Source organism: Cervus elaphus, chromosome 24, assembly GCF_910594005.1.
Source record: "Cervus elaphus chromosome 24, mCerEla1.1, whole genome shotgun sequence".
Lineage (NCBI taxonomy): Eukaryota > Metazoa > Chordata > Mammalia > Artiodactyla > Cervidae > Cervus > Cervus elaphus.
This window is the reverse complement of record NC_057838.1, coordinates 44095386-44108405: the sequence shown is the minus strand read 5'-3', so window position 1 is coordinate 44108405 and position 13020 is coordinate 44095386. Positions and strand designations below refer to the sequence as shown.

At 32.2% G+C, this 13020-nt stretch overlaps 1 protein-coding gene across 1 annotated transcript in view; it reads right to left on the bottom strand.

The window, feature by feature from the left end:
- Positions 1-13020, bottom strand: part of TMF1 (TATA element modulatory factor 1) — a 30838-nt gene continuing 17818 nt past the window's right edge. Inside the window, exons 9-17 of the mRNA XM_043886992.1 lie at positions 12242-12334; positions 11395-11551; positions 7691-7883; positions 6785-6854; positions 6459-6551; positions 5332-5433; positions 4895-5047; positions 3419-3544; positions 1-2846 (exon numbers count right to left, since the gene is read on the bottom strand). Of these exons, the coding sequence (XP_043742927.1) occupies positions 2703-2846; positions 3419-3544; positions 4895-5047; positions 5332-5433; positions 6459-6551; positions 6785-6854; positions 7691-7883; positions 11395-11551; positions 12242-12334 (1131 nt within the window). The 3' untranslated portion in view covers positions 1-2702. The remainder of the gene's footprint in view (positions 2847-3418; positions 3545-4894; positions 5048-5331; positions 5434-6458; positions 6552-6784; positions 6855-7690; positions 7884-11394; positions 11552-12241; positions 12335-13020) is intronic.

Below are 13020 nucleotides of genomic sequence, written 5' to 3'. Positions count from 1 at the left end.
TACTACTTTAAAATCTTTATTCAAATCAGAACCATGCTTATTATTTACATTATCTTTCATTTAGAATTAAAATATATTATCAATTAAAATATAATATCAAGTAGTTTTAAATCACACTTTTAGCCCTTTACAAAATATGAAGTTAAAGTTGTTATATTTTAAAACTGAACAAGATTAGGGAAATTAGACTCTTAAATGAAAATGAAAAATTATGATATGTTAGAACATACATGTACACATACTAGACAAAGAGTAGTAAAACAAGATAATGTATCTATAGTCATTTTCTATTTTTCTTGTGTCTATTTTCTATATATTATAAATCACATACTTTTAATTAAAATTATTTAAATAAAATTTTCAATTAATAAATCAAGTGCCAAATGAAGAATTATAAGAGAAAAATTTTCCTGAACTTTTCTTTTCACTTACTTAAACTACATGTTTCCCTTGGTCAGAAATTTCCCAAATTTAGAATATCTTAAAAACCAAAGATTTGATGCATCCCCACATGCTACACACTATACAATTGGAAGTTCTCTAAAAAGAGACAAAGAAAAAGAAAGAAATGGTACTCTCAACTTAGATTCCCAAGAGTCAGAATGATGCCCATAATCTGTGCTTACTTGTCTATATGGAAACAACAATGTTCATACTTTTTACTTTTTTTTAATATTCTTAACATTGTTATGATTTGTACTATCTATTTTCTTTCAAGAATGGAAACGCCTGACTGCAAACTATTTTCTTATCTATTAACATACAAATATTTTCTAGAATATGGATAGATAATTTTTAATGACAAACAGCAAAATACAGCAACCAATATCCAATAGGTATTCTGCCACTTAGTGGAGTTTTTCAAGAAAGCAAATAGTACACTTTCTCAATTTATAGATGTATTGAAAAATCTAAACATATAAGGAAACAAATCAGTATGAATATCAGCTATTAATTTGTGGATAAAGAACAATATATGGTAATATACAAAGACTTAAATATTAAATAGCTGCTGTCATTTTAAAATTAAACTAAAAAGACCATAAAATTTTAAGTTGAATTGATTTTATTAATGTTAATAAGGATTAAGAAAAGAGAATGTTTAATATTATAAAATTTAAAAGTAAAGGAATTTTATCTCAATCTTCTCTCCACTGAAGTTTTTTTTCCCTCTTCATTAATGGATACCATAAAAGAACAATTTCATAATTCCTAAACTTCTGGTTTCAAACACTTGATAGAATTTTCCAACTTATGTTTCCCATATTTTCTAATTCTGTAAATTTCCTATTGTTAATTTTGTCATTCTGTCAACCTCTGAATATTAATAAAAATGAAAGAAAAGCTATTTTACTGCTTTTTAGCACTAAAATGTAGATTAATATTATGAATTTGGCTCACACTGAAAGAATATTTATAAATGCTACAAATCAGAGATCCAATGACAGAAATACTGTCTTGAATCCAAAAAGAACAAAAATGAGGTCACTTGAATTGCCCTGAAAAGCATCCCACAATCTTCAGCATGGCTTACTTGTAGCTATACTCTAAAGTTCTAGTGTTTAAAATGTAACTAAAAATGAAGTGAGAGTTCTTATTTTCAAGTAAAGGCATCTAAATGACTTTAAGTAATAAAATCTATCAAAATATTTCACAAGTCTAAAACACAGCTGAGAAGGAATAGCTATTTTTTCAGCTATTCTATATCGTTTTTTATTTTAAAGGTCCAAGAAGAAAATTAAATGATAAACTACAGAAAACTGCAAAAATGTCTAATTTAACTCCTATAATTTCTCTATTTTATTATGAATATTGTTATGAATGTCAACATTCACTTTTAATGTGCCCAAAATAAGACTTTACAAAATGTGAACAATTAAAAAGAAAATTACATTAGTAATTTTATTTCTTTTGATTCATTTCATAGGGTAGTAAAACAATACCTCTTCAAAAACCACTAAAATGTTAACGAAGTCATCACAGAATCTTTTTAAGATTTTTCCACTATTCAATTATGCCTAGATAACTTTGAATAGCTACAGCTTTCTCCAAATAGGTACCAAAGTTTTTACAGACTTAATTGTGAAATCTGACTGAAATAAAACTTAAGATCACAAAAATTTGTAAGTTTTAATTATTTACCTTTTAAACTTCAGAGACTGTTTTTTAAAGAAAAAATTAGTTCAAAATTTTAATAACTGCAGGTTTAGTAATTTTTTACTTGAAAACAATGTCCATATTCATGAATCGTAATTAAGATATATTGAAGATTTAAGTGCGAAAGATTTCAAAGTGTCAACATTACTATAACTCTTTAAATGTTCTCAATATATACAAAAACATACAAATTATAGATACAATTAGTTATATATCTACAATACAACATATGAACCATTCTCCTTCCCTAACCATACTGATGAGGATAAAGTAATAAATCTCTGTGCTATTCAAGGCAAAAAAAAAAAAAAAAAAAAAAACCCTTTAAAAAATAAATCTTTAAAGAATAGTTTCAAAAATAAAGTTCAAATATTGCACAAAATAATTTAACTGGAAATATTACTATATACTATAAAAGAATTTTTTTCAATTTTTGAACACTACAGTAAATTCCACCTTCTAATTCTATAAAAGAATTTATTGGGTATCTGCACATAGATATTAAATGTTTACATTCAGTTTGATGGGAATGTAATTTGCAGATGTTAACTGAGCCTTTGTCTTAAAAGTTCATCTATTTGAGTCTTATACATATTTTTTACATCTTCAAGATCTAATCGAAGTTCTTCTGCCTCTTCTGCTTTTTCTCCATACATCTGCAGAATAGTGTTGTATCTTTGATCCAAATCCTATAAAATATATTTGTTTACAACTTTTAAATAACTGTACAGAAAATCTTTAATATTATATTTATATTATAATAAATATGCCACCAGTAAAGACATTACAATCTAAATAAAAGTATAGAGTCATCGCTCATAAAAATTAAACTTGCAATTTAGTCTGTTAGAATAAAAGACTTAAAAAAAAATACTAGACTAGATGGCTATTAATCTTCACATATCTCTTCACTAAATCTACAATTCTCACTCTATGTAGCTTAATCTATCTTTTCTCCCATTAATTTCAGCACATTTGATGCAATTTCAGTGTATGATTCCCTGTAGTTTAAGTATTATCTGGCATTTACCCCAAAAGAAAATATATTCTCATATATAGGTTAACAGCAATTGCCAAATATGTTAATTGTGAGGATACATTTCACATTAGTCAATAAAATATTACTCAGATCATGCAAAAAGTTCAGGATTATTAAAGCCTTGGCCAAATGAAATCTAGTTATTTTCCTATGCTGGGACTAAACATGATTGTGAAAAACCACTGTGCATGTAAACTAAAAATAAGAGTGAAGAATACTTACTCTTAGCTGTGTTCGAAGTTTGGGTATCTCCTTCACTTTCTCTTCCAGTTCGTCATTTTGATTTGTTAATTTAACTAGCTCTTCAGCCATTATGGAGCGTGTTTTTTCTAGATTGCCAATTTCTAGCTGAGGCACATTACCAGAAAGTGATTTAAATCAAAATATATCTTGTTTAATAATCCCACTAATATAAACATATATAATGTGCTAATTTTTAAGAAGTAGATATGTGAATATATAACCAAGAACAAGCTCTTTCTTAAATAAAAGGAAATAGTGGCACAAAAAGTTTCAACTTTCCTCAATGGTATATCATTCACAGGATTTAGATTTACTATGACAGAGAAAGAACTAAAGAAAATTTAATAATCTGTTTGTAACATGCAACTCTATATTTTTCTCAAATCTAAGGAAATAGCAATATATTTCAGTTATTCTGTGGTTTAGTCCCTAAGTCGTGTCCGACTCTTGCGACCCCATCGACTGTAGCCTGCCAGGCTTCTCTGTCCATAAGATTCTCCAGGCAAGACTACTGGAGTGGATTGCCATTTCCTTCTCCAGGGGATCTTCCCAGCCCAGCGATCAAACCCGGGTTTCCTGTAGTGCAGGCAGATTCTTTACTGACTGAGCCACCAGGGAAGCAAAAACTAACTTTAATGTAGTGCCAACTGTGTAGGTCATATTGGTAAGAACTTATCATCAACTACCAAAGAAGTTTGTTTGTGCCCTCAAGCGTTACATGGGGCTACATAAACATAAAAGGTATTAAGATCATGCTGATCTATTTTATTCCAATTCAAGGACATCTTTAATATGAGTTATATTTTCACCTAACTAAAATCATAAAATAAGAATAGAAAAGTTCTACTTTTGAGTGTATCTAGTTTAACAATGAAAACAGGTAAGTAAAACATTTTAACATTTCTCACCTCATTAAGTTTATGAAAAGCAAGATGAGATAGAAGGATGTCCCACTCAAACTGTTTCCTTTTTTGTATAGCAGGTTACAGTTCTAATCTCTCTCATCACCTTTGTTCTTTCCTCATAGGGGGAGCTGAAGTAACTTATCTACAAGGTGAATCTGGGAAGAATTAAATGGCTATGCTCAGCTCAGCAACTTCCCTTTTGTCATGTTTAGAAAAAGCTGCCTGCAAGGAGCTCTCTGCTTCTAGATGCCTCTAAGTCTTACTAAGGCAGGCTACCTATCACATGTGGGGAGGCCTACTCCAGCCTATCATTTTCTGTGACAGTCTCCCAAATTCTGGCACTCAGCAGACCCATTTGACTTTCATCCTTGGCTATTTGCTCCAACCAGCCTTTATTGTTAATATACACAGTTTATTTGGGGCTTCACAGGCCACTATCACTTTATTTCTCAATTTTGCTCAAAAAGCAGGTGGAAATGAAGGATGCTACTTACTGAGCCTCAAAATTTCATTGTATAGCATTGTATAGCACATTTCATTTTTACAATACCTGTAAATGAGAAATTTCTCCTTCCCTTAGCTTCAGCTGAGATTGTAGATTTTCAATAATGCTTGATCCCGCTCCCATTCTTACAGCATCATAAAGATTGCTTCCATTTGCTGACATAGACATTGGTCCAAATGAGTGATCATGAGGCTCATCCTATGTGAATTAAAGAAAGTACATACAGTTAGTTATTCAGCTACTATAGACTATGCACAAGGTTCAAACAAAATGATTTGGTCAGTTCTTGCTTTAAATCGTCTATGATTTTCTTAAAGGCAGAAAATTTTCTCTATTTCCTCAGTGCAATTAGCACTCCCTTACTAAAATGCAGATAAATTGTTCATAGAATGCCAAGGTCATGGTGAGAGCCAAACTACTATCCTGCACACTCTCTTTATTATCATTCAACTTAAGAATGCATACAAGAAATAAAACATCACCTGAGACAGAAAAGATGTCTGTAGGCCTGCCATATCAACTCCACTTATTGAACTTGAACGTGATATTGTAGGAGTGCTAGAAACAGAAAATGGTTTCCGCTCCTTAGGGTGTAAAGAAAAAAAAAATTAAATTCAGATTAAAGGGTAAAATGTGAAATAAAAAAGAAAGAAACCTTCCTAGGATCAATGACAACAAAGATTCATTCTAATTTCCTCATAAAATGGTTACAGATATGATTTCTGAAGTCTTATCAAAAGCACAATATTTAGTAATTTAAAAGTATAGACAAAAGATCAAATCATCACAGGACTCATTTATATTATACAATATAATTTGGTTTATGTTTAATGAAATGTGAATGTTTTTAATGGAGCAACTATATGAATTTCATATTATATAACATACCACCAATTAAACATATTTCTCTAGAATAAGATTACCAAGATTTACAAACCGTAACATTTCTGGCTTATCCATTTTATTTTTACTGTATTTTAAACCAAATAAATTCAGAAGGTAATCTCAACGTTCATATAGGTGGATTTAACATATTATGCTAATTACTGAGTATACTTCTATCCTTTAAATACAGGAAACTCACTTTAGAAAAATTACCTTCATTAACCAGAAACAAAGTGAACAAACCAGTTTCACTCCCAGGTGCCTATGGGCCAAATGAGGTGCATCAGTATCAGTGAGAGACCAAAAAATTCATTTAAAAAGGGGCAAGACGTTCCATAATTCAACTCCTAGAAATCACAGGTCTCTTTGTATAAACTCAAGTTACTTTGGATCTACTCTGAGGAGAACACTGATTATACTACTAGAATTCATCACTCTACTGACTTTAGACCTTAAGAAATGGTATTTATAAAGTTTAGCTTGGGGACTTCCTGGTAGTCCAGTGGCTAAGACATCAAGCTCCCAATGCAGGGGACCTGGGTCAATCCCCAGTCGGGGAACTAGGTCCCACATGCTGCAAAGAAGACCTGGTGCAGCCAAATAAATAACAATAAATAATTATTAAAAAAAAAAAAAGTTTAGCTTGAATTACAAAACAATGACTAATCCCAACAGCTACTAACTGGTTACATCAAAAAAGAAACAAAATAACAAAATTTAATACCTTTTCTTTTACTGCTTCTTGAGTGAAAATTGCTTTCTTCCTTTCTTGTTCAACTTTCATCTTCTCCATTTCTAACTGACTATTCAACAGTGTCTAATGGAGAGAGACAGTCAGGTTATTTCTGTGAAACTAAGTCATCATCATCGTAAGTCAGTCTCCAAATTAGGAATATAAGGTATAGAGTCTTATTTGTTCTACTACTAAAGACCCAAGTACCAAAAGCAGAAACATCACCCATTTTATGTTGTCATCTCATTAACTTGCTAGCATTCCCAACCATTCTCTAACGGAAGTTCTAAGAGGTAAGTGAACACTAATAGAAATACCTTTTCTTTCCTTGTCTCTTCAAGTGTTCTTACATATTCATCTTTTAGGTTTTCTAATTCAACCTGGTACCTATTACGCCAAAGGGAATTAAACAAAAAAAGATGATAGTAGAGACTATTAAAAACATACTGCTATATTACCTCCAGTTACATATTTAGTAGTCATTTTTATTATCAGCTTGATTTTCAAACTGTATTTTCCAGATGACCTGGGTTTTATTCAGAAGCTAAATTACCATGTCTGTGTATTTTTTGGTTCTTAGGGTTAAGATTTCATTTAAAAAGAGACTTCCTAAACAGAATTTTGAATACCACCATTCCATAATATTAACATGTTCAGATTCTACAAAAGCATTACGGAGTTCTACGAAAATGTCTGCAAAAGTTCATATTCTTTACTTTATAAATCATTTTTCTTTGACTACTGTTTTTAAAAAGTAAAACTTCCAAAGAACTCACAGGATAAAACCCATCATCGCAGCCTTAATTAACTTAACAAAGATGGATTTTACAGCTTCTGATTTCCAAAGAGCCCAGACATTTATTTAGGAAGAGTGGAATAATGCTTAAACCCTTGTCATATACAAATAACTCCAGTGTGTGGTCTTCAACTACTTTATGGTCACAGCCTCCTTCAAAAAAATCTGATTAAAGCAACGAATCTTTTTCCTAGAAAATGCAAATACATTCAGAATATGCCACACTTGTCCAAGAGACTATACAAGGCGCAGTGAATCCCACACCGAACTTGGTTCCACATCCTATTACTAATGACTCTGACTTTAAACACTAAAAGTATATATTTCCAGTTCTCCGTGCGATGGAGTTAAAAACCAACAGCATATTTTTTAAGTGCTTTAAAATGTCAAGAAACTATCAAGAATAACACTCAAGAAACATGCTCACCTATTATTTTCATCCTCTAGTTTTCTTAACCTATTTTTCTCTGATTCTAGCTGAGCCTGAAATCTACTATTTTCTTGTCTTAGGAGAGAATTCTGTGACTCCATGGAAGACATTTGAATTTTGTTAGCAAGAAGTTCTTCTGTGGCCGCACGTTCTCTCTCAACTGCTGCTGCCAACAAGGTCTGGGATTCACCTGATGGTAGGATAGGTAAGAAATTTCAATCATATATACATATATTCAAAAGGCCAAGATAATAATACCAAACAGATTCTGACTTCAAACTTCTAATGATGCAAACAGCCACACTTAAAACTGTTTAAGTACTCACTGAGTAAGGCAGACCTGCCTACAGAGACAAATATTAAAAATCTTAATTTATAGGTGCTTTACCATTTTTTTCACCAATATATTTTAATTTGAAAGTGGAGTCATGTACCAGCAGAGTAGTGAATCAACAGTGCTGGATCAACTGGATAGTCAAAGGCAAAAAAAAAAAAATAACCTCAAACTAATCTTCACAACATATATGAAAATTAACTCAAATGGATTACATACTTAAAAGTAAAACAAAATATAATGAGGGGAGGGACAAAACAGGTGAAGAGAATCAAGAAGTACCAACTATCAAGTATAAAATAGGTAAGCTCCAAGGATGTAATGTACAGCACAGGGAATATAGCCAATATTTCATCAAACTTAATATGAAGTATGATCTATAAAAATGTCAAATTACTATTGTACACCTGAAACTAATAGAATATTGTAAGTCAACTATACTTCAATTTTTTAAAAAATTATAAAAATTTTAGGAAAAAATCAACGAAATCTTCAGGATCCAAGGATAGGCAAAGAGTACTTCGGTTTAACACAAAACCATGAGCCATAAAGAGAAAAACTGATAAATCAGACTTCCACAAAATTTTAAACTTTTGCTCTATGTGAAAAAAATGAAAAGATAAGCTACATATTTGAAGGAAATAAATACAAACCATATTATCTAAAACTAGTATCTAGATTACATAAACAAGTCTCAAAACTCACTAGTTAAAGTATAAATGGTCCAATTAGAAAATGGGCAACAGACACAAACAGTTTACTGAAGAGGATGTACTAACAGAAAATAAGCATATAAAATGTCATTCACCATCTCTCATGAGGAAAATGCAAATTAAAATCATAATAAGGCATCACTACACCCCTGTCTGAATGACTAAAAGAAAAAATAGGGGCAAACACCAAAAGAAAATGCTGGCAAGGATGTAAAGCAACTAGATTACTCTCATAGACACAGCCACTTTGGAAAACAGTTTGGCATTTGCTTAAAAAATGAGGCACACAACTAGACATACAACCCAGCAATTTCACACATGGGCATATATCCAGAGAAATGAAAACTTAAGTTCACACTAAAACCTATACACAAATGTTCATTACAGCTTGATCTGCACAGACAAAATCTAGATACAGCCCAGACATCCTTTGTGAGGTAGATGGTCAAACAAGATTTGCTATATATAAACACAGAAAAAATACTCAGCAGTAAAGACTAAATCTCTAATATACACAAGAACTTGCATGAATCTTCAGGGAATTATACTGAACAAAAAAAGCCCATTCCCAAAATGACACATTTTATACAATTCTATTTATATAACATTTTGAAATTCCAAAAGTTCAGAAATAGAGGATTAGTGATTGCCAGAGATTTGGGACAGGGAGGGAAGGCCAAGAGGGTGGTAGGACAGTTTTAAAGGGCAAAATGAGGGGTCTTTGTGGTGGTAGAACTTTTCAATATCTTGACTGTAGTGACAGATACATGAACCTACATGTGGTCAACTTGTATAAAACTTAATTAACACATAGACATAAACACACATATATAGACAAGTGAGTACCAGTAAAACTGGGCAAATCAGAATAAAATCAGAAGGTTGTTTCAATGTCAATACCTTGGTTGTGATATTCTACTACAGTTTTGCAAAACATTAACACTGGAGTATTGGGGAAAGTGTGCAAGGGACCATTCCATATCACTTCTGCATATATTATAACTGCATATGAATCTAGTTATCTCAATTGAAAATTTCAACTTTAAAAAAAAAAAAAAGACTAGTGGATAAAATTTTGAGATTTAACCAAGGCAAGAATTTTCTTATTTTTCCCCACTAAAGTAGACCCAGTAATATCTGTTTTAAATTATATATTCTTTTCCATACTGTATCTATGCTCTTATTTATAGCATTATAAAGTATGTTTGTCCTGTGGCTTTGCCTACACTGTACCACAACACCATACATCCCTGAGAGTGTGTAGGCTCCAGTTTAAATGCCACAGAAATAACGGCTTCTAGCTTCAATTTTATTGCTAAATAAATATTTGTTTTAGAAGGTGTCATTTTCAGATATATCATACTTCGTAACAAATCAGTCTCAAAAAGCTGTCCAAGATAAATGATAGACCTAAAATTTCTATCTAGAAATTAAACAGTAGATGAAGGTTCATCTGTTTAGGGATTTTTCTTTTTTTTTTTTTTAAATATATATTTATTTATTTATTTGACTGCATGAGGTCTTAGTTACAGAGACTTAGTTACAGCACATGGGATCTTGTTCCCTGACCAGGGTATGAACCCGGGCCCCCTGCATTGGAAGCAGAGAGTCTTAGCCACTGAACCACCAGGGAAGTCCCCCGGGATTTTTCTTTTTAAGCAGACAAATCTATTTCAGACAAAATCTTATATGAAGCTATAAGGAAAAAAAAAAAAGGCAGTCAAAGGAGGCACTATTTTCATTTAGCAGCCTGGAGGAAGCCCAGCACATTACTTATTGAGCTTCCCCCTCACCATGACAGCTAGCACTAAGACATACAAGAGATCTACTGAACACTGTTTCAAATACACTAATCTAGCTCACCCCTCGTGATTTTATAGGGTGTAGTCCAGAGAAGGTAAATGACTTGCTCCAAAACAAAGGAGTGTTTGGCTGGATGATTGAAAACAAACCATAAAAGCCATGAGTCCAAGTGTTTTGACACCCATTCACGTTGGCTTTTATCACTACACCATGATGTCTCTCAAATTACAGTTAATTTTAGGCATAGAACAGAAACAGGAATTTTTCACCATTTGCGAGCTACTGGGATATCTAATATATACATATTCTACCTGTCTGTACTTGAGTAAGTATCTTGGAAAAAAATTTTTCTTTTTATTAACAGCACAGAGGGGAACCTAGGATATTTTTGTAAAGAAGCAAAATATGGAATCTTAAGACTTCATAGCATCTGTCTACCAGAATCTGAACTTGATTTAACTTAGACTTATCTCGGCTCTTGGAATTCCACCATTGACTAGAATCGTATCTGATCTCTACCTCCTACACTACTGCCGACAAGCTAAAACAAGGTCAGATTGAGCAATGGACGAGGAAACAGTAGAGTGCAAAAGTTTGTAAAAATGAGCAAAAGAATGACAAGAAAGTATTTTAGACAGTACCTGACACATTATGTAAGGCATGGTTTGAAAAGAGTCAATTAAAATATTAGAAAATAAATGTAAGAGAGGAGAAGAGGTCAAAATCTGCAAGTTAGACACAAAATAAAACCATCAGATCCAGTGAATTTCAATTTCATGCCATTACCCTAATTCTAAAACAGGATGGAAGGGCTTAAGAACTGCATTGAGCTTAAGAACTAAAGCAGTTACCAAGTCTATCAGAAAGATTCTTCTCTAACTTCTCCCATGATGACGTCTGGGACCCTAGAGTTGCTTGCAAATTTTCTATCTGTCGAAGCAATGGTCTTGTTGTTGATGAAACACTTTGACTCAGTTCTTGGTTTCGATTCTCTGCTTCCTGGAGTCTCTGAATTATGATATTCTTAAGTCATTATTACTGACAGCAGTAAAAACACTAAAAATGCTAGCAAACAAACTTTATGAGAGATTTCGGGAAAAAATTATTTGTTTTTCTATTACTTTCTAACTATTCAAACCTTAAGTTATAGTTAAGTTGCATAACGGAGTTAAGTATGTGCTTCTTTTCAAAGCATTTCTATGTAATGACAGCCTTTGATTACCTTAAGGTAATAAAGAGTATCATCCAAACTTCTTAGTAGTTGCCTCCTCTCTAAATATTTCTAAGTATTTCTAAAAACAGGAAGATTAATATGAGTGGAATTTTCTCCCCCTTCTCCTGCACAACTTCACTGACTGAAATCAACATAATAGCATAAAATTTAGGCATTGCTTTCTGCCCCACAGTAATCAAAGACTGATAATAATTAATCAATCAGCCATTACAAATGAGAATAACTCAATATACTACATATCTATCATGATAAAATTACTTTCTAGAAAACAAAATTAGGGTTTTTCTTATAAATTTTTGAAGTGCCCACTCTGATTTTATTCACATAAACCACATAAAAATACAGAAAATGAAGAGTATAGCAGTTATCTTCTCAACTCGAAGAACATTACCCAACTAAGTCATTTATTATTTTTAGAAAAACACATCTCAAGATTTGTATTTTAGGGAAAGTCTGACAAGTACCTGCTGGAGTTCACTGATCTCATGGCGTAAATAATCCTCTTTTCTGGCAGCTGTTTGCTCTGCACGTTGCAGTGCCAGCCTAAGGTCCCCCACCTGCATGAAGAGAACCAACACACTATCAGAACCAACGTCAAATATTATCTATAACTTCCTGCTATTATTTTTTGTGTTGTGTTGACTTAGGATTCATATATAGTATTCTATGCTATCCAGTGAGCATTTACACATAATTGTCACACATCTCATTCTTCAGGCAGTCCCTGAACCACACGTACTCAGAATGTACTGACGAAAGCACAGTAGGTGTACACACACACACACACACACACACACACACACGAGCATATACATAAGTACAAGGTCCAGACACTGACATACAATACAGGAGGAAACACAGTGCATCCATAAATGTTTGCAGTGTGAGGCAGAATGTGATAGGAACTATATGAGCTATAAAAACTGGCTGCTATATTCACACACAGCTGCACAGGTTGTAAACTTGCTACAGCCTTTTCAGAAAGCATATGGCAACATATTGAAAGAATCATCAAACTTTTTATATTTTTTCATCTGATCATCCTAGAAACAGATCTATAAACATACAAAAACATTCTCTACACTGTCAGCTAGACTAACAAAAACAAAAGAAATACTGCAAACACCCATTAGCAGTAATTTATTTTTGCCAATGTTGATACAACATGAATATGATCAATAAAAATTAATATGACCACAAAAAACATGCAGAAATGTACAATTTAATCTTAAATGAAAAAACT